The sequence below is a fragment of the Solanum verrucosum genome, unplaced genomic scaffold (genome assembly GCF_900185275.1).
Source record: "Solanum verrucosum unplaced genomic scaffold, falcon-dt-bn FXZP01000199.1, whole genome shotgun sequence".
Lineage (NCBI taxonomy): Eukaryota > Viridiplantae > Streptophyta > Magnoliopsida > Solanales > Solanaceae > Solanum > Solanum verrucosum.
The window spans coordinates 2,164,291-2,188,338 of record NW_026020049.1 but is presented as its reverse complement, the minus strand read 5'-3'; the positions used below and the strand labels follow the sequence as shown (position 1 = coordinate 2,188,338).

Here is a 24,048-nt window from a genome sequence, read left to right as displayed (position 1 = left end):
AAAAGTAGGGCCATTATGTAGGGAATAGATGAAAAATGACGTTCTTAATATAATGTTGAAAAAACTGCGTTATTGGTCTTCCTAATAAGAGATCTCTACTGAAGTGTGTAATATTTAGGATGCAAATTAGAATTAAAGGGTGAGAAATTTATTGGTATAAGATATTAGAGGGGAGAGAATTGAGGAGTGAATGAAATGAAGAATGAGTTAGTGTTTATTTATTTGTGTCATAGCCTTAGTTCTAGAAAAATATTATAATTTATAATTTCTAGAGTAATCATGCTACTTATGGAGGAAATTTAGCCACTTGAAAAAATATTTTGACAAATTTAAAAATAGAATTTATAGAATTTTAAAATGAAATATATATGAAATGACCATATTATCCTTGATCGTCCTCAACTTAATATTTCTATATAATAGAAAAATACCAAATTTGGCCAGACAATTTTAAATTTAAATCAAACTTACATTAGTTCATTATCCAGATTAATATGTTTGAAATTAAATAAAAGTAAAAATTTGATTATATATTTTAATGAAGAACTACTCTTTTATAATCTAGTAAACATTTTTAGTTTACTTTAAATGCAAATATACCATCTTATTCATTTTATTTGTAAAGTTATTTTTTAATATATTTTAAAACATATTTTTTTAATATTGAAACTAATTTTATTTATTCTTTAATTTCAATCTAATATATATTATTAATTTATCACACTTATTTCTTTTCAGGTATATTAATTAGAGACAAAATAAAAGTGAAAGTAATTAATTATATTTTTAAATAATGAAATTTTTATATTAAAGTAGGCATTTTTATTAAGTATAATGAACAGAAAAAATATTAAGAATTAAATTAAAGTAATAGTAAAATAGAGTAATGAGTAGATATCACAATAACTCATAAAAAAAGGTGAAGTAATAATAAAATGAGTTAATAGTAATAACAATAATTAAAGATGTTTCTAGAACTATTTAGTTTTCTTGTTATCATTCTTGGTAGATTTTTGTTTGATTGAAGTTACATTTTTATCTTTGATCATCATTCACTTCATATATAGAAAGATGTTTCTACAATTATTTATTTTTCTTACCATCTTTCTTAATAGATTTTTGTTATAATGAAATTACATTTTTATTCTTGATTGTCTTAAATGCAAATATATCATCCTATTCATTTTTATTTGTAAAGTTACTTTTTAACATCTTTTTCTTTAATTTCGATCGAATATATATTATTAATTTTTATCACACTTATTTCTTTTCAAGTATATTAATTAGAGCCAAAATAAAGGTGAAAATAATTAATTCATAACGATTTTTTATATTAAAGTAGGCATTTTTTATAAGCATAATGAATAGAAAAAAATATTAAAAATTAAATTAAAGTAGTAGTAAAATAGAGTAATGAATAGATATTACAATAACTCACAAAAGAAAAGAAAGTGAAGTAATAACAAAATAAGTTAATGATAATAACAATAACAAAAGATGTTTCTAGAACTATTTAATTTTCTTGATCATAATTCACTTAATAATATATAGAAAGATGTTTCTAGAATTATTTGCTATCTTTCTTAATAGATTTTTGTTAGAATGAAATTACAATTTTACCCTTGGTCATCCTACCACTTCACTCAAAATATATATATATATATACTAGATAAGTGTAGCCCGTGCTAACACGGGCCCAACGTGTAGTCTTATTCGTGGTCTAAAATTGATTAATATAAATGATCAAATCACATATAAAGACCATTATATAAGGTAAATTAAATATTACTTCCTAAACATAGTAACTGCAAAATTTCTACATATTTTGCGAACGTCATACTATTGGATGTTGAAGTGGAATATTTACGTAGTTGAATATTTACACATGTGAAAGTACTAATTACACGTATATATACTATTTATAAATCAAACACTAACAGAGCATCTTGTATGTAGTGATCAATTTCTTCTGAATTGTCTTTTATCAAAATCACATGCTACATTTGAAATTAGGATGGAGAAAGTAGAAGATGAAAGAAAAGAAAAACAAGAAGCCAGAGCTGCGCAGACAACGGAGAGCGCTGGAGAAGAAAGAAGAAGAAAACATAGCAAGATGGAGAAGTAGAAGAAGAAAGAAGAAGATAGAAAAGATGTTTATCTGAAAGTCAATCATCGGAGAAGATGTGAAATGTAAAATTTTGATGTCAAAGTTCTTTTTGCTTAGAAATAAACCTTTTTAAATGTTAAAAATATAAAGGAAAGATGTTTCATACTACTTCACGCTTAACATCGCTTTGCCAAAGCACTCGCTTCTCAAAGGTGGTTCGCTTCAGCACCTTACAAACATAGTTACACAGCTTCGCAACAGTTCACCTCTTAAAGTGACGAAGCAGTTGATTTCCTGGATACTAATTCTTAGCACAACAAATGAGGTATGAAGCTAAAACTATTAGATACAGCACAACAAATGAGGTATGAAGCTAAAACTATTAGATACTTAGGTATGTTTGAGGTCTAATGTAACTCGTTCTACTTAAGTACTACCACTAAACATACAACAACAATATACCCGGTCTCCATAATGTCTATTCACAGCCAGTGGTGCATTATAATTTGAAGTCTAGCAACATTTTGCTATATGAAAACATGGTTGACCATTTAAGTGATTTTGGGATTGCGAAATTGTTGGGTGAAGAGGATAGGTTTAGACATACTAAGACTATTGGGACTATCGGATACATCGCACCATGTCACAAATACATATTGTAACAATATATGTTCTCTTTTCTGCACTTAATTCTACCTATTAACAAAATTTTTGAGTACTGAAAATGACAGGCTGCAATATAAGAAAAAAATACTCTTAAGATGTCATCTTATAAGTTTACGCACAGGACCACTACTCTCTTTGTATGTCCTAAATCTTCGTACAAACTGAAATTAGATAAGTACACCAAGACAGAGAATGATTGAAGCTCATCAATAAAGCCCCATGTCATATAATAGATATATGTCGAATCAATATGCTAATTTTGCTAGGATCGACATAGTGAACGGTGTCAACTCATTGCACCACAGAGGATATAGAGTATACTATCTCCTTTTTTAGAATCCCACTTTTGTATCTGTAAGCAATTATCATATGACAACTATTGTACAATGCTAAAAAAATAGTCACACTTCTTCAAACACCTAACGTGTATATGTGTAAATATCAATATAAAAAATATTAGCAATATACAGAAGTCATAACATCAAGTAAATAGATGATTTATATATATATTATATTTTGGTGACCCTCATATGCAAAAGTACTGAATAGATCAAGAGAAGAGGTAAAAAAAAAAAATTAAAGTAGCAACTCACAATAGGATTAGCATATCAAATTCAAGAATTGACTCCTAAAGAAGACAAACAAGGCAATCACCAAAAACTAAAAGGGAGATAAGCCATTAATTATTATTGGAAAAGAAGGTGACCACATCATAGCTGTAAAATAACTTGTTACAAGAAAAACAGAACATTTGAATTTGCGCGCAAGCAAAGAAGTGCAGAGTTAGGGAAGCAAAAACTAAAAACTAAAACTACTGACAAACATTTTTCTCCTCATGCTCCTTGCTCTTATCACCAGGCTCCACAAAAGGTCGATATTCAAATGCTTAATATGCAACTTTTAGAATATCAACCCATATATAACTTTTTTTAAAATAAATATAAATACTCCGTTTTATTTTATATTATCAACAAAAATTTTATAAGAATCCAATCTATTCCCATTGATGATTCCTGGTTGTGCTATTTTTCGAAACCGAATAATACGCTCAACTAATTATTTGACTACGGTGGAAGTTAGCATTTAATGAAAAGAACAAATTTGTAATTGGACTCGACTACTAAAATATGTTAATCATTTGCAATTTGAAAGATTTCATCAAAATCATAATATGGGGATTGAAAAATTATACTTACTTGGACATGAAAAAAGTGTGTTATCAAAAGCTAAAGAGAAAAGTAAACTCTGAAAATGTTCAAACAATTGCTCTTACTCTTATCCTTCCTTCACTGCATCGAAGAGAGCATTTCCCAAGCCAAGAATGAGTGTATCAAATGGAAATGTTAGATTTGTTTTGGAAATTTGTAAACCCATTTTTGGGGTCTTCATATTTGTAAATCGAATCTGAAAACAAATTAAAGAGAAAAAAAATACTACAATCGAAGAACAGTCAAGCACAACAACAATAACAGCATCCATGAAATTGGAAATCTGAAGAGAATTGGAAGAAGATCACATGTCACAATTCCTACTACTCAATTACGGGGAAATGGATTAGAGATTCTTTATGGAAAAGGAAATAGACAAAAATATACCATTAATGATATAATGATGCTAGTTTGTGAAGGTACTTTGGGATCAGAAGTGAGAGTGACTTTGAAGGAAACTTTTCCTCCGCCACCAGTAACACCACCGCCGACGCACTTTGAAAAAAAAAAAACTTACAGCTCTGCAAATGTGGCTATGGACCTTGAACCAAAACTGAAAAATATCTGAAAAGATGGGAATGCATTGGGAGAGAAAAAATTGAGCTACGTGAAAGAGAGAGATGGATTCTAGAATCTACTGATTATGTATACCAAGGAAGGAAAAACGTATGTGTCCTATTACAAGTATTCTGGAATCTACTGGAGATATACCTCATCATGTAAGAAAAGGCTTATGGAATATAATTACCATTTTGCCCTTATATGAAAGTCAAATTTGCTAAAGTGCCAGTGGTCGTCCACCACATGGCTCTTCTACATAGTACTAGATATAGGACCCCGTGCCAGCACGGGGCCCAATATATATATATATTTTTTTTATTTTAATTTATGTCATATTATGTAATTTGAGAAGTTATTGAAATTTTTATATGATTTTAAAAATATTTTAAATTTTTAGCTATTGTGATTTGTAGTACTTTTTTTTAACATAATTTTGAAAAAAATATTTATTACTCTGTTTGTTCTAATTTATGTGGCACACGCAGAATTTTAAATATTAAGCATTTTTTACATGTCTCTTTAATATATTAAGTTGTTAATTATTGTATTTTATTGTACATTTTGAACCTAATTTTTTAATAATATATGTTATTTACCATGTCCAATTTATGTGACATTAATTGATAGATTTGTTGGAGTCGAGAGATTTATTTTGTTAATTATTGTAATTTATAGTTTTTTTTTCCGTCAATTTCAAACAATATATGTTGTTAATTGATAGAATACTTTTAATGTAATTTTTTTAAAAAAATATGTGTGACTCTCCATGTCCCAATTTATGTGGCACATGTAAAGTTTTGACAATTAACCAAAATTTTAATACATTTAAAAAAATATTTTTAAGTCGTTAAATTTTAAGTAATAAGTAATTTAAATTGTTGTATTATTTATTACAATTTATAATACTTTTAAAGTAGTTAAAATATTGTACAATTTATTATGATTTATAACACTTTTTTTAAAAATTTATGTCATATTATGGAATTTGAGAAGTTATTGAAATTTTTATATGATTTTAAAAATATTTTAAATTGTTAGCTATTGTGATTTGTAGTACTTTTTTTAACATAATTTTGAAAACAATATTTATTAATCTATTTGTTTTAATTTATGTGGCAGATGCAGAATTTCAAATATTAACCTTTTTTATATGTCTCTTTAATATATTAAGTTGTTAATTATTGTATTTTATTGTACATTTTGAACCTAATTTTTTAATAATATATGTTATTTGCCATGTCCCAATATATGTGGCATTAATTGATAGATTTGTTGGAGTCGAGAGATTTATTTTGTTAATTATTGTAATTTATAATTTGTTTTTCGTCAATTTCATCGACTATTTTTTTTATTAATTATTGTAATTTATTGTTTCTTTTTCGTCAATTTCAAACAATATATGTTTATCATATAATCCATTTTATGTGGTACCAATAGAATTTAGAGAGTCAATTAAATTTTGTATATAAGTTTTAAATAATTAAGTTGTTAATTATTGTAATGTATAGTATTACTTATAGTATTTTTAAATATATTTAAATATTATATGTTAGGTTTTTTATCCTAATTTATATGGCATTGATAGAATTTAAAGTGTCAAATAATTGTTAATTATTGTAATAGATAATATGGAGTATTTAAGTCATTTATAGTATAGTATAATTAATATATAATATGTAGTATTTAAGTGTTATATTATGGAATTTGAGAAGTTATTGAAATTTTTATATGATTTTCAAAATATTTTAAATTGTTAGCTATTGTGATTTGTAGTACTTTTTTTTTACATAATTTTTAAAATAATATTTATTACTCTATTTGTTCTAATTTATGTGGCACATGCAGAATTTCAAATATTAACCATTTTTTATATGTCTCTTTAATATATTAAGTTGTTAATTATTGTATTTTATAGTACATTTTGAACCTAATTTTTTAATAATATCTGTTATTTGCCATGTCCCAATTTATGTGGCATTAATTGATAGATTTGTTGGAGTCGAGAGATTTATTTTGTTAATTATTGTAATTTATAGTTTCTTTTTCGTCAATTTCAAACAATATATGTTGTTAATTGATAGGATACTTTTAATGTAATTTTTTTTAAAATATGTGTGACTGTCCATGTCCCAATTTATGTGGCACATGTAAAGTTTTGACAATTAACCAAAATTTTAATACATTTAAAAAAATATTTTTAAGTCGTTAAATTTTAAGTAATTTAAATTGTTGTATTATTTATTACAATTTATAATGCTTTTAAAGTAGTTTAAATATTGTACTATTTATTATGATTTATAACACTTTTTTAAAATTTATGTCATATTATGGAATTTGAGAAGTTATTGAAATTTTTATATGATTTTAAAAATATTTTAAATTGTTAGCTATTGTGATTTGTAGTACTTTTTTTTAACATAATTTTGAAAGTAATATTTATTACTCTATTTGTTCTAATTTATGTGGCACATGCAGAATTTTAAATATTAACCCTTTTTTATGTCTCTTTAATATATTAAGTTGTTAATTATTGTATTTTTTAGTACATTTTGAACCTAATTTTTTAATACTATATGTTATTTTCCATGTCCCAATTTATGTGGCATTAATTGATAGATTTGTTGGAGTCGAGAGATTTATTTTGTTAATTATTGTAATTTATAGTTTCTTTTTCGTTAATTTCAAACAATATATGTTGTTAATTGATAGATTTTTTGGAGTGGACTATTTTTTTATTAATTATTGTAATTTATTGTTTCTTTTTCGTCAATTTCAAACAATATATGTTTATTATATAATCTATTTTATGTGGTACCAATAGAATTTAGAGACTCAATTAAATTTTTATATAAGTTTTAAATAATTAAGTTGTTAATTATTGTAATGTATGGTATTACTTATATTATTTTTAAATATATTTAAATATTATATGTTAGGTTTTTTATCCTAATTTATATGGCATTGATAGAATTTAAAGTGTCAAATAATTGTTAATTATTGTAATAGATAATATGGAGTATTTAAGTCATTTATAGTATAGTAATTAATATATAATATGTAGTATTTAAGTGTTACATTATGGAATTTGAGAAGTTATTGAAATTTTTATATGATTTTAAAAATATTTTAAATTCATAACTATATATTTCAATGTACAAGATTTTGATAAAATAAAATCTTTAAAGTTAAATTATAATGTTTTTGAAATTTAAATTATTAAAACATATATAATGATTTTATAGAAAAAAATAATATCATATAAAATTAAATGAAAAGGATAATAAATTCAACTTTTACCATGATAAGGTTGAAAAATATTATTTAAGTGGAAGGAGGTGGGGCCCACTTATATATTTTATATAGTAAGTATTGGACATTTGTAATGATTTAATTGGGACAATGGTAGTAAATCCTAGACTCTTCTAATATATAGTAATATAATATATACTAGATAAGGGTGCCCGTGCAAGGCACGGGCAATATTAATTAGCCCTACGTGGTCATTTTTGATTGATTTGGTAGTATTTGAGAGCAAAAAAAAAGTGCTAAAAGAAAGAAATATTAATTAGCCCTACGTGGCCATTTTTGATTGGTTTGGTAGCATTTGAGAGCAAAAAAAAAGTGCTAAAAGAAAGAAATATTAATTAGCCCTACGTGGCCATTTTTGATAGGTTTGGTAGTATTGGTCGGAGCTCTTTAAGGAAGGAAATGACGGGAATACCCTTGGTAGTCCAAGGTAACCACCACTTATATAGTATGATGAAAAAAGTGCTAAAAGAAAGAAATATTAATTAGCCCTACGTGGCCATTTTTGATATGTTTGGTAGTATTGGTAGGAGCTCTTTTAAGGAAGGAAATGACGGGAATACCCTTGGTAGTCCAAGGGAACCACCACTTATAAAGTATGATGAAAAAAAAAAATATATATATATAGTATGAAGTATGATGATGATATATAGTAAGTTGGTAGTCCAAGGGAACCACGACTTATATAGTATGATAGGAGCTCTTTTAAGGAAGGAAATGACGGGAATACCCTTGGTAGTCCAAGGGAACCACCACTTATATAGTATGATGAAAATATATCTGTATATATATATAGTATGAAGTATGATGATGATATTTAGTAAGTTGATAGTGCAAGTAAAAATAATAATAAAATAGATAGAAGTAGAATAGAAAATAGAATATATTAGAAAGAATAGAAAGTAGAAATAGAAAATATTATATAAAAGAAAGAAATATTAATAGAAAGAAATAGAAAGTAGAAATAGAAAATATTACATAAAAGAAAGAAATATTAATTAGCCCCACGTGGCATTTTTTGATTGGTTTGGTAGTAGTGAGGAACCACCACTTATATAGTAAGAGAAGAAGAAGATATATAATAATAATAATAATAATAATAATATATATATATATATATATATATATATATATATATATAAGTAAGAAGTAAATAGAAAGTAGAAATAGAAAATATTATATAAAAGAAAGAAATATTAATAGAAAGAAATAGAAAATATTACATAAAAGAAAGAAATATTAATTAGGCCCACGTGGCATTTTTTGATTGGTTTGGTAGTAATGAGGAACCACCACTTATATAGTAAGAGATAAGAAGATATATAAGTAAGAAGTAAATAGAAAGTAGAAATAGAAAATATTATATAAAAGAAAGAAATATTAATAGAAAGAAATAGAAAGTAGAAATAGAAAATATTACATAAAAGAAAGAAATATTAATTAGGCCCACGTGGCATTTTTTGATTGGTTTGATAGTAGTGAGGAACCACCACTTATATAGTAAGAGAAGAAGATATAGTAATAAAATAAAAATAAAAAATATATATATATATATATAATTACTTACAAATTTAATATCAATTCTTCATAAAGAAATTTAAAGTGTTTACTATTTTTTTTTTTTTTTTTTTAAAGAATAAATTTGTTGACAAAAATATTAAATCGAATTTGATCAATATTTTTTTCCCCAATCAAACTCTTTGCATAAATAAAATAATGTAATAATGTAGATTAATTCAAAAACAAGTTTCAGGTATTATCGGTATTAATTATGGGAATATTTGTTATTTTGGTAATACTCATGATTTAAAATTTAATTTACTTTTTACTATTGCATACTGATATAAATTTATAGATTTTAAAAATAATTTATTTTTATATTAAATTGTTATATGTTATTTTCTTAAATGCCTATATTTTTAATTTACTGTTCACAAGTAAAAATTAGAATTAAGAAGCGCATCTCATTATTACATGAAGTTCAACGTGTAATTTATCTTAAATAATAACAAAAAAATGATTAGTAATTAGTATGACACACTATTTTCTTTATATTCCTTTCTCGTGTAGAATGATATAGAGTTAATAGTTTTTTCTAGAATTCATATCAAATTTATATTTTCTTCGTCTTAATTAATTTGTCTTACTTTTTTAAAAAATCTTTTTATATATTTAAAAATTATTTAAAATATGTATAAATCACAATAATTAGAAATTTACAATATTTAGATGATATATAAAAAAAATTAGGTTGACTCTCAAAATTCTAACAGTGACACGTAAACGAAGACACACAAAATAACATATATTATTTGAAATGATGTAAAAAAACTAGAAATTACAATAATTAACAATTTAAGATATTTTTAAAACATATAATAAATTTGGTTGACTTTCAAAATTCTATTAATGTCTCATAAATTAGGGCAGAGAAAGTAACATGAATTATTTGAAACTGACATAAAAAAAATACTATAAATCACAATAATGAACAACTTAAATATTTAAGAGACATTATAAAGTTGGATGATAAAAATCTAATGTGAGGTGGCACCTCTCTTTGGCTAGGATTGCCATTTATATTTTTTGTCAATTTTTTCCCCTTAATTTATTCTTTAAAAAAAAAATCAGAAAAATAGGTACACTTAACTTTTCTCTTTCCTCATTATTACTACACTATTGTATCTTCCTAAGATTTCTCTTTCTCATTCTTTATTTTCCTTTTTTTTTTCCAAAATAATTATGCTTTTAAAATTTTCTGAAAATAACTACATTTACATTTTCTCTTTCGTCACTCATTTATATTATACTACTATCTTTTATCTTTTCAAGATTCCTTCTTTTCTTTCTTTCTTTAATTTAAAACATTTATAAATATTATTGTAATTAAAATATTACAAATGTAAATGTTATTTATATATATAAAATCTATAAAATCAGATATAAGCAAAGTTATTTTTATCTCTCTTTTTTCTCCTTTTTTGATTTTTATTTATTATTTTCACAATTAATTAATATAAGAAATTCATCTTTATAACTCACACCTCTACATATTTATAAATGATATAGTCTTAATTATATTAATAAAATACTCATAACTATCTAATCTTTCATATTCATAACTTTCATTATTTAATTTTGCATATCTTAAAAGATGGGAGAAAAATTTATTTACTTATTTAATTTTTTATAATTAAAAAAATATTTATTCAATTCAATCAATTTTTCACCTCCCTCCATAATTGTCTTCTTTATTAGAAATTTTAATATATATTCATGTCTTCATTCACTTTCAATTTTTATAATTCTTAATTAATTCTATTAATGTGAGGTAATAATATATTAAAAAATGGTATTTTATTTCAATTTCTTTTATGATGTATATTTTTTAGATTAAATTTGTTCTAGAACATGATTAATGATTGATATTGTATAACTTTGAAAACTGTTTTAAAGTTTGTGACTCAAAAATATAGGTAAAAGTTGATTTCATAACAAGAAATTAAAATGAAAACAAGAACTCTCCTATTACAACTAAATGGTATACTCACGACTTCTTAATTACAGTGATTCAAGATTTTATGGCAATTTTATTGTCTACTCCACTTAAGTTCTTCTAAGAAAATATTAATTTGAACATGCGATTTCACATATTTTTTACCTTTTTATTATAATAATTCAAGATTTCATGACAATTTGTCTACTTTTCTTAAATTCATCTAAAAAGTTTTAATTTGAGTGTGTGAATGCACATATTTTAACTTTTCGAAACCATCTAAATTTATGCTGGTCTCGCAGTTTCCTATATTTAATGCATATTATGATAAATGTTATAATATGAAGCTTAAGTTAATTTCTTTAGATTTTGTAAGAAGTTTTGTAATGCCTTTTAAATTTATCCAGGTCATATTAGATGTTGGCTTATGTTGACGATATATTGCTCTGTGCTTTCTACTATGTGCTACATGAAATTATAATTTAATTTTTTTATTTAATATTTCGGAGAAATACCAAAAAAATAAAAATGATTTGGAGTTTACTTGTGCAAAGGAACTGTGACCCTTTTTAGTTTTGAATTCTACTTTTGAAAATTTCTTATATTATTCTAGGGTAAATAAAGTAGTGTATGGAAAGAAAGTTGATTTTTAAAATTAAGGCACTATCCATTAATCTTTTCCTTTTAACCCATTATTGTGTTATATTCAATTAGTTTCAATTAATGGTATACGGAAGAAAAATTACACTGAACAACCAATTAACTAATGAAATTTCAATGAAGATATTTGTATTTGTAAGTCAAAAATTCGATTAGTGCCACATAAATAGGATAGATGAAGTAACATACATTATTTGAAACTGAGGTAAATAATAATGTAAATTATAATAATTAACAACTTAAAAATTTAAAAGATATATAATACAATAATTAACAACTTTTAATATTTGAAACAATTAAAAATTGACCGACTCTCTAAATTCTATTTGTATCACATATGACGTAAATAATATTGTGAATCATAATAATTAACAACTTAATAATTTAAAATATATATAATACAAAAATTAATAACTTTTAATATTTAAAACAATTAAAAATTGACCGACTCTCCAAATTCAAATATATATATATATTGAAATTGACGTAAATAATATTGTAAATCATAATAATTAACAACTTAAAAATTTAAAAGATATATAATATTATGTTTTTGCTAATACGGAATGTTGTGTCTAGTGTGTATATTTATATATATAATAGCCTTTTATATGAAATTAATTGTTTTTCGTAAATATGATGAATATAAATTATTTATGAATTTAAGAAGGAATGACAAAATACAACAATTGAGTAGATTGAATGTTACACTACTTTAAGAAAAGAAAAAAAAGTACTCTATATGATTTTTTAATGTTATAAGCTTATTAGTATATTAAAAAAAGTAAGAAAATTACTGTGATAACTTTGAAGACAATAATGAGCCCTACATTTATAGAAGTCCATGTGTTTTGTTTTACTCTTCCAATGTGTGGATAGCCACGTGGCCTTAAGAATATGCTAGAATTTGGATGGTTTTTTTGGAATTTCAGTACTTCCTATGCATGAAGTACAATTCCTATTAAGCTGTACATTTTGCTTATTTACGGATTTGCCCTTGATCATCATGGTCGTCTTCACCTTTCTATATAATAGAAATATAAAAATTAAAATTTCTTTTTTTTTTATGAATTTTTTTTTAAAAAATAATAATAATATAGGGGTAGGGTGGGGTGGAGTGGCGTGGGGTGGGATGGGGTGGTAGAGGTTGAGGTATTAACAATTTAACTTTAATTTAATATTTTTTTGGCTTTAGGAGATTAAAGTGGGATACAACCATTTTACCCAAAAAAACTATCATATTTGATCAAATCCATATTTACCTATATTATATATGGGTGGATCATAATCCAATTTATATTAGCTCGATCCATATACAATCCTATCACTCATTTGCCACTCCTACTTCCGACTGTAATTTTCTTGCTGCACAATACATGCATTTCATCTCTATTGTGCAACAAATTTGTTATAGTCAAATGGGTTGGATCTTCAATTGTATCCCATATTCCAGCTAGAATAAGAGGTCTAGTATTTAGTGAAAGCCCACTCTCTTCTCCTTTGGTTTGAACTTTCGATTCATTCAATTCAGACGTGTGTTTCTTTTTATTTTTAGCATGAATTCAAATTAATTTCAATAAAATACAATTATTTTTTCTTGTCACTTTTAATATTGCTAGAAAAAATAATTATTATTTTTATATTTTATCCACTATAATTGAAGATCTGTACGTTGTTTAGGTTTCATCTCTACTACTTAGCGGTAGGGGTGTACAAAACCGAACCGAAAACCGAATCAAACCGCAAATTGAGTCAAATCGAAAAAAAAATCCGACTAATGGTTTGGTTTGACTTGGTTTGGTATTGGAAAAAAAACCCGACTATAATTGGGTTGGTTTGGTTTTAACTAAAAAAAAACAACCCGAGACCAAACCAACCCGACATTATAAATGTAATTTTAAAATTTTATTTTATAAATAAAAATATTTACTTTGATATAATTTTAAATATTTCTTATACTATTTCATAGTTTTTATCTTTTAATATATTATTTCAAGTTTAAACTTAGAATTCGGAATGGTCCAATAAAGATTATAGTTCATAGATGTTGATAATTATAATAAAACTTAAATCAAAATCAATTTAATACTAATGCAAAAAGAAAATCAATTCAACACTAAGAATGATAATAATATTGAATATTTGTTCTTTAGTTTTACATTGGTTTAGACAATTAAAATGCATAATCTAATTTTAATTTTTCTTAAATATTTAGTAATGTAACTAATACTTATTAAACTTATTTTAGCATGATTTAGTACTTTTAAATTATCATCATTTTCATTATGACTTTGCAATATTTATTTTATTTGATGATTTCATTATTATTTTTTATTGAATATTTTAGTGTCATCAGTACTCATCTCATATTTTGTGTTATTTTTTAAGAAACACTTAGATAATTTATTTTGGTTGGACTAAAGAAATATTTGGAGCACAAGTTAATTATATGTTTGTATGCAAACTTTACCAAAAAAATCCAAAAATCTAAAAAAATTCAAGGTTTATTAGTTTGGTTTGATTTATAAATTTAAAAATTTGACACAATGGTTTGGTTTGGTATTTGAAAAATCCGAGCCAATCTGAGGTTGAAAAACCCGAAAAAATCCGAATTTTATTAGTTTGGTTTGGTTTATAAATTTAAATTTTTTACACAAATGGTTTGGTTTGATATTTGAAAAACCCGAACCAACCCGGTCATATACACCTCTACTTAGCGGTGTCATTTTGACAGTAATTAACATTCATAAAAATATAATATTAATAATGAGAAAAAAATTTCACTTCCACGTAGAATACCTTGTTTTCCTATTTATTTTATTAGAAGAAAGTCAAGCTCGTTTGAACATTCTATATTCTTTTAAGTTTTATAGTAACAGTTTACAAATGTGGAAAAAGTCCGTCACATGATATTCTATATACTTTTCACAAGCTTTCTAAAGTCTCAGACTTTGAAAGTTTTTTCTCCCTGACGGATACTTAGGTTGAAGCATGATTAATCTGATATGCACATTACATGTTTTATTTGAGGGGATGATGCAAAAGTTTGGACTCTCCAAGATACATTCAATTTGAGTTGGACTCTACAAGGTGAGTTCAACTAGGATGATTGATTTTGATCTCTATGAATATTTCAAGAATTTTCGGAATATTCGAGATGACATGAACTAGGGTTTAGGGTTGAGTATCCTAATTGGAGTTGAACACGCGTTATAGAGTCCCAACTCGAATTGAACGCATCTTGTAGAGTCCCACAAAATTTCAATGTCTACTTACGCTTCTAGCCATTTTTTTTATTATTCAAGGCTTGAATCCGAGACTTTTGATTAACGGACGGAGGAATTCAAACAATGACATTTAAAGTTTTATTTAGGAACTAAGAATAAAATATATTTTAATCAACCAATTATTCTAATAGCACACGTAATTTGAAAATTCTTTACAATATTTGTCAATGAAAAATTTCGTGGGCTATTTAAAGAATTCGCTACTAATTAAGTAGTTGAACAAATAAAAAGAGAAGTACAAAACCAATGGGAAGCACAAATTTAGTTGGAGTTTAGAAAAACCACGCAACTAGTCATTTTTACTTAATTCCTCTTCTCATCTCTTAACATCGAGATTGATAAAATAACCTAACCGAAGTCAGTCTTGCAATATGGATTTCAAGAATCCCATCAACGAATACTATCACTATATTCTGTACATACTTCTTACCATAGTGTTATTATATATTCTCTTGTTAACTTCTTCCTCTAAGAGCAACAATTTTGCTTTATATCCAAGTCAACCTACAAAAACGGTAAGCAATTAATTAATCATAATTTTAATATAAGTATATCTTTCATCAATTATTAACTATGTATGTATGTATTAATTTCAGTTTAACATGAAAATGTATGGAGATGAACTTGAAGAAGCATTAGTGGGAGCTTCAACGGAAGACAAGATGGTAATTATCGCGATTGTAAATAAGGCATATGTGGAGGGAGATAAGCCGATGTTGGATATTTTCTTGGATGGTTTTTGGCTCGGAGAAGGTACCGATGATTTAATAAAAAACCTTTTGATCGTTGCGATGGATCAAATATCATATCGAAGATGCAAATTCCTCCATCTTAATTGTTACAAGCTCGAAACGGACGGTGTGGATTTCGTTGGGGAGAAATTATACATGTCGAAAGACTTTATAAAGATGATGTGGAGAAGAACCAGGTTCTTAGGAGATGTTCTAAAGCGTGGTTATAGCTTCGTCTTCACGGTAAACAACATTTATCATTTATTTAAAGGAAAGGGAAAATACTCAAATATGTCATCGAACTTTGAAAAAAAGGCTCATCTATGTCATTTCAGTTAACAAATAATGAAATAAATGAGCCTTTTCTCTAACGAAAAATGACATAAATAAGTCAAACTTTTAACAGGTGACATAAATGAGTCTTTTCTCAAAGTTCAATGCATATTTGAGCTTTTTCCCTTATTTAAATTATTGTATATATTAACTTTCAATAATCAATATAATAGACAACGATAAGTATAAAATGCACTCATCGTGTACTATTCAAATAACTTAACGCGGCGGAATATAAGACCATTCAAGTGTGGAATTTGTCACCAATTTGATAACTTGCAGAATTTTCAAAGAAATGGAAATTGACCAAAATGCATTAGGATTAATTATCACATTAAATATAAATATATCATTTATTTACCTATTTTACCAATATTCCTCTAATTACATTTATGTCCGTTCATTATTGGTCAACACTAAATTAAAAAAAAAAAGTTTAATTTGAAGAGTAAATAAAAGAACAAAGTCTGGTAAATGTTTGGGTCAAGTAAGTTAGAAAATTGAATGGGCCAATTTTATTTAATTGGAGTCAAAGTTTAAAAACCAAATTGGAAAACTTACTTAAAAAGATATCTTTTAATAAATAATTACTGATTTTAGTGATACTTTTTATTTATTACTATTTGTAGCATTATATAACAGTACTATGATAAATCTGCAATATGTATTAAAAGTGAATTATGTATGCAATATATAGGTATTATAAATGTTTTAAAATATATTATGTTTGTTTTATAAGAAATTGAGACAATGTATTATAAGTGTATTAAAATGTGTGATAAATATTTTATTTATCAATAAAATATGTATTATATATGTTTTATAAATTGTTCTCTTTAATATGTATTAAAATTGTATTAGAACTGTGTTAAAAGTGATCAAGTGAAAAGAAAATGTTATTGCTATGTAGGGGTGTGCAAAAACCGATTTAACCAATAAATCGAACTGAAAAAAGCACTATTGGTTTATTGATGTTGGGTTATTGGGCTAACGGTTTTTAAATGGTTTTGCAAAAAATATTATTGGGTTATTGGTTTGGTTTCCGATTTTATGATTTTTGTTAATGGTTAAACCGATAACCCAATAAGACTATACTAAATTTACTAGTTTTATTGTTAATGGTTAAACGATTGTTACTTTCACACTTTTTGTCAATCTCAATAAGTTGATAAATGTTGAATTATTTCATGTTGAACAGGACACTGATGTGTTATGGCTAAGAAATCCATTCACAAATTTGAGTCAGAACAAATCCATCGATTTGCAAATCAGTTCAGATAATTTCAATGGCAATGAATGGTCCAAGTCGAATCCTATTAACACGGGCTTCTACATGATCAGATCAAACAATAAAACTATCGCGTTGTTTGATAATTGGTACGCGAAAAAAGACAATTCCAGTGGATTAAAAGATCAGGACGTTCTGCAGAAGCTAATACGTGGAAGACAATTTCGAAATTTAGGCCTTAAATTGAGGTTCTTGGACACTGTTTATTTTAGTGGATTTTGTCAAAATAGTAAGGATGTTAAGGCTGTTGTGACTGTTCATGCTAACTGTTGTAGAAGAATTAGTGCCAAAATGGCTGATTTGACTGCAGTTATTCATGATTGGAAGAGGTTTAGGAGCGCCACCCTAAATGAGACGTTGAGGTTCCAGTGGACGTCTCATGATCATTGTCGGGATTCCTGGCGAAATTAAGGATATCCTATGATGTTTGAGAAATTTAATATTATGGTTACAATTTTTTTTCAAATAGCAAGGTAGTGTATTTTTTGTAAATGCATAATATAATAAGATTACATATTTTTCACGTGGTAATTTGTGTAAGTACTGCAAAAGCATAGTGCCAAATCGCAAAATAGTCACATTTGTTTGCTCCATTAAGAGAAGATCTAAAAGGGCACAAATTTTTCTCTTATATTCTTATGTTGGAATAAATAGGAAAATTACTAGAAGCAAACTTGTCGAGTTTAAACCTATGTATGAAAAAAAAAAAATCACTTGTGCTTGTCAAAGCTAAGATAGTGTATTAAAAAAGTTGTCGTGTTCATAGGGATTGGTATCAAATAAATTTTGATCGATAGTACTATACATGAAAATAATTCTTGTAGTTGTGGTGATTATACACCACGGGTACTGTAATGAAAATTAAATAAATAAAACACTCATGAGATATTCGAGAAACGATCTGTAAATGATTGTTAATAATGAGACAAACTAAGACAATATACGAATATATGATCTCTATTAAAAAATTTATTAAAATTAATCTAAATACATGATTAATAGTATATATCCACGTCAGATTAATTAATGAAAACGTATGTGTGAGGGAACATGCCGGGAAGGGGTTAATTTTGGCTTAGCCATCTCAAATTTTAGTTCACAAATGCCTAATTAAGTATGAAGTTCTCACTGTGAAATGTTAAAAATAAGAATAAATATTATGTAGAATAAAGAAGAATGATCATTTTACGAGTAAGAAAGTACACAATTCGGTGAATAACTGAGAAAATGTAAGTGGTAATATTTTTAAAAATATCTTATCATAGCTAGAATTGTGATATTACCAAAAAAATAATTAGTAATCCCTATAACATATTCAATGTATCGATGATCCTAACTATGGTTAAGGTTCATTTTTAGTTACATAAACTTAAACCATTAATTTTAAAGTTGGATATGTATTTCTGGATCTCTTATTTAAGTAAAAAAAAGAGCTTTAAAAAATGGAGAGAGGTCGAATTCATAGTTGGTAAGTAATAATAAGAATCAAATTATCTAGTATAACACTGTAACAGAAATACCTTTTAGCGGCAATAAATATACACATTAATAAAGAGCGTTAAAGTCTTTATCGATATTAGTTAATTGTCATTGAATCTAATGTCGCTAAAGGCTTTATGGACATATACAAAGAGTGTTAATTGCCGCTAAAAGTACATATTTAGTAGCAATTAAGCTATTACCGTTAATTAATTATTGCTAAAGATCATTTTTTATGCCCGTAGCGTAATAGTGTTACAATTTTGAATGTGAAAAAAAGATACTCTACTTAAGATTATTTTATTAAGAGTATTTGCCAAATGTTGGCTAGTAATAATATGGGACAACTGTTTATTTCATCTCAAGTTTGTGCCATTATTTATTCCAAATAAAAATAAAATATTACAAGAGTCAAATGTTGGTGGACACTTGGACTATAATAGGTGTCCAATAAATCAGGCATAATTGATATTATTCTTATTGCTCTACATATAAAAAAGAACACATGATGTTCACTAAGTTGGCAATGAGAAAACTCCATCAAAATTCCTCTCCACAAAACTTTTTTCAAGATCATTTCTTAGGCCTTGCAAATCTATCATCCCCACTACAACCATGATCAATAACACCAAAAATAAAGTCATAATTGATCATAGTCACCATATTATATACATCATTTTGTTATTTGGTCTACTTATTATTTCCATTTTCTTGACTTCTCCAAGTAACACCCCCTCCTTCTTTCCTTTGCAACTCTCACTCTTTAACCCCTCAAAACAGGTAAAAATAAATCACTCTACCCTACATTACTCTTATGTAGTTCATTAGCGCGTTTTTTGTGTATACGTAGGACTATATTTATTCTGAATATTCCACTACTAACTCTAACTCTGAATCTTGAATTCGCGCGTTTTTTGTGTATACGTAGGACTATATTTATTCTGAATATTCCACTACTAACTCTAACTCTGAATCTTGAATTCGTCTATGCAGATAAATGAAAGAGTGTATTATAAGGATGATCTTGAACGAGCATTGATGGGAGCGTCAACTGAGAACAAGGCGGTAATAATAACTATTGTAAATAAAGCATATGTAGAAGGAGATAAGGCAATGCTAGATCTATTCTTGGATGGTTTTTGGCATGGAGAAGGCACTAGGGAATTAGTGAATCATCTTTTGATTGTTGCCATGGATCAAACCTCTTATGAACGTTGTAAATTCTTACATCTTCATTGTTACAAGCTCGAAACGGACGGTGTGGATTTTGGTGGAGAAAAATTGTTCATGTCTCAAGATTTTATCAAGATGATGTGGAGAAGAACTTTGTTCTTGAGTGATGTTCTTAAACGAGGTTACAACTTCATCTTTACGGTATGTTTTGTCTTACTACAAAATTTTCTTTTTTCATATTATGATTTAATAACGTTACAAAACTTCAGGACATTATAGTTACTTTTAGATTGAACGAATTATTCAAAAGAGAGGATTGTTTACTAGTAGCATCATATGAATATTTGGTGGTACCTATTTCGAGGAAATGAAAGTGAAGAATGACAAATAATTAATTAATTAAAAGTTTATCTAGTTTAGGGAGAATTAAAGAAAGTGATCTAGCTTAGTCAAAATGTGTTTGCCGTGAAAAACTAAAGCAAGTGCCTTTTTCACTTCAATTGAGCCGTAATTTCTGGTAATACTTATTTTTACTACTTAGAAACTCAAATATCGATAACTCTGTACAGTATAATTAAGGGTCTTACATATTCATGTTTTTTATAATATACTAATAAACCTTTAGAATTATTTTTTGTAATTCTCCACTATCTTCATTTTCAAGAAAATAGGTAAGCACCTGTACTTATATTGCTCCAAGTCCTAGTTAATTATGAATTAAATTAAATAATTAATACCAAATCCCAAATAATTTTGAATTATTTTTCATTCTTACATTTATGGGTTTTCAACAACCTCAAATTAAAAAATAAAATTCATCTATCTATATGTGTCCAAGGGGAAACAAAACCCCCATACACACGATACTAAAAATGATTTTTAGCAGCAATTAATTAACAATAATAGTTTAATTGTCTCTATATTTATTAATTTAGAGTCAATTAACATTCTTTGTAAATGTCCATAAAGTCTATAACGATATTGAATCCACAATTAACTAATTAATGTTGGTAAGGTTTTAGTAACACTCTTTGTTAATGTTCAGATTTATTGCCATTAAAAGTTATTTTGTTATAGTAATGTAAACTATAGTACTCCCTCCGTCCATATTAGATGGGCATAAAATTATTTGTCTCAAATTACTTGATAACTTACTAAATTAAGATAAAACTAATTAATTTTTCTCGTTTAATTTTTTTTTGAAGATTCAAAAATTCTTTTTTCGAGAGGCCAATTAATATGAACAAAGGGCAAAATAATAAAGTTAATCAATCATTAATTTCTTAATCACCATGTAAAATAAAAAAATACTCATCTAATATGAAACGGAGAAAGTATAAGCTTAAACGGCTTCCTTCACTACGGTTGGACCTTGGGAATGTTCAACACGTTAAGGTATGAGAGTAGGAAAAAATGGATGTAGAAGTCACGTCTTGTTTGTTTTCATCCTCTTCTTTCTATTTTTTCATTTGGAAAAATTAAGTTGAAATGACGTGTTATAAGTTGGAAGAAATAATTTAGTAGGACGAATATTAAGCTTCTTAATTTTATTTCGAGACAACTTTGTGGTCAGATTCTGTTAAGCAATGTCATCTTAATTATGTCCACATGGTTCTGAGGGAAGACAAGTAATATCTTCAATTAATTGGACTTGGTTAATTAACACTAATTAATACTCTCTCCGTTTTTATTTACATGTCATTCTTATTAAAAATAGATATTTTTTAATACTTGTCATTTCACATAATTAATGCATAAATGACATTATTCTTTCTACTTTATACTTGAGAGTTATTAGTCTTGAAGACCAACATAGAAAAACTAAGTAAATAATTCATATTTATTAGTCAAAAATTAATTAAATCATGTTCATTGATTAAAAAGTTAACTTTAAAAGAACACTAAATAAGAATACAATAATAAATTTACCTAATATTTAATGAGACCTAAAATTTAAAATTGTGACAACTAAATAGGAACGAGTACATATATTTCAAGACTACTGTGGATGTTGCTTGTAGTACTTTTAACGAGATCTGACACAAGAGATCTAACATGTGTTACAAGGAAGTCAAAAATCTACCTTAAACTTCAATTTAATTTCTACTAACCTGCCGTGAAATATGCCGCCTCCTAAATTCTTCTCCTAGGTAACAACTAGAACCACAAACCATGGGACGTGTGTCACTTTAGTTTGTTTAGTGGACTTTTCTTTTTTGGTTGTTGTTTATTGGACTTGAATTAGAGTTTGATTCATACAAACAAAAAATATTAAACCTTCTCAAAATATGATATTCCTAATTTTAAAAATAAGACATGTTACTAGCTTATTATTTCTAACAAGTAAATTATTACAGTAATGAACCTATGATTTGAAGACTTCGGATGTATCAATATTATCTTAGCTCAAATATGAGTCTAAGATAAACTTAAAATATAAAAACAACAAAATAGTGTTGTAGCTAGATTCAAACTCAAGTCTCATTGGTAATTTCTCTAGTTTGTACCAGCAGCACAATGACAAACTTATATTCTTAATGGGTGCATGGGTATGCCTCTGAGTAAATATGATTTGATAGTGTAAAAAAAAAATCTCGGACATTTTATATAAATTAGTTTGATTTCTAGATTAAAATTAATACAGTATATTGTATGGTTATTTAATATTATATATAATATTTTAATTTGTCGTCATAATAGTAACTTGTCTTGTTTTTTTAAGTTACTAATTTGACTTTTTAAAAATAACTGATCTGATTTATTTTATCGACACACACAGGATACCGATGTGTTATGGCTTAGGAATCCATTTCCAAACTTGTACTCAAACCAAACCATAGACCTTCAAATAAGTACAGACAAGTTCAATGGAAGTCAAGAAAATCCAATAAACACAGGGTTCTACATGATCAAATCAAACACTAAAACCATAGCATTATTAGATGCTTGGTATGCTGGAAAAGACAAGGCCATTGGATGGAAAGAACAAGATGTTTTGATCAAGTTAATGAAAGATGGAATGTTCAAACACTTGGAGCTTAGTGTTAAATTCTTGGACACCCTTTATTTCAGCGGTTTCTGTGACGATAGTAAAGATGTTAACGTTGTTGCTACCGTTCATGCCAATTGTTGTCGAAGTATAAGCGCTAAGTTGGCTGATCTAATAGTTGTCCTTCATGATTGGATAAGATTTAAGAGCGCAAATCAGACATCGACATTATATGGATGGACTCAACATGTGAATTGTTGGGATTCTTGGAAAAACTAATGGAAATTTTTAGATTCAAACAAGTCTTAATGTAGTGAAAGAATCGTTGAATTTATAATAAGAAGAATCACCTCAAGTTGAAGTTTGAATCTCTTGAAAAGAAAGTTAGTATACAACAAACTAGATGTCTTTGCTTTGTGTGTATCCTTTTGGAAGATAATAGAAAATCAGAAATTATTGTCATCTCTTATATGTATACTAGAAATGGGTAGCCCGTGCTTTGCAAGGGCCCAATCACTATTATTTAAAATTCATAATTTTTATTTATGATATTTTTAATTTTTAAATTATAATAATATTTATTTATTTTCTACTTATAATATCAACGATCTAGCATTAACATTAGAAATCAAAGGAAATTTATGGATAAAAAGATAGAGAAATAATAAGCAAATGTATTACTTAATTAATAATAATAAAATATGATAGAATTTTGGACAATTGAACCAAAAGTTTAAATTTAAATCATGGGTATATTTACTACA

The 24,048-nt window shown here is 26.3% G+C and overlaps 2 protein-coding genes and 1 pseudogene across 3 annotated transcripts in view; all 3 read left to right on the top strand.

Annotated features, from left to right (window-relative positions):
• LOC125823080 (polyadenylate-binding protein 1) overlaps positions 1-24,048 on the top strand; it is a 239,916-nt gene that overhangs the window by 128,428 nt on the left and 87,440 nt on the right. The gene's annotated exons all lie outside the window — the stretch shown is intronic.
• Positions 15,535-18,054, top strand: LOC125823075 (uncharacterized protein At1g28695-like). Its single transcript, XM_049502489.1, has 3 exons — positions 15,535-15,806; positions 15,888-16,265; positions 17,554-18,054. Exons 1-3 carry the CDS (start codon positions 15,663-15,665, stop codon positions 18,052-18,054), a joined length of 1,023 nt encoding a protein of 340 aa, XP_049358446.1. The 5' UTR covers positions 15,535-15,662.
• On the top strand, positions 19,628-23,563 carry LOC125823070 (uncharacterized protein At1g28695-like; annotated as a pseudogene).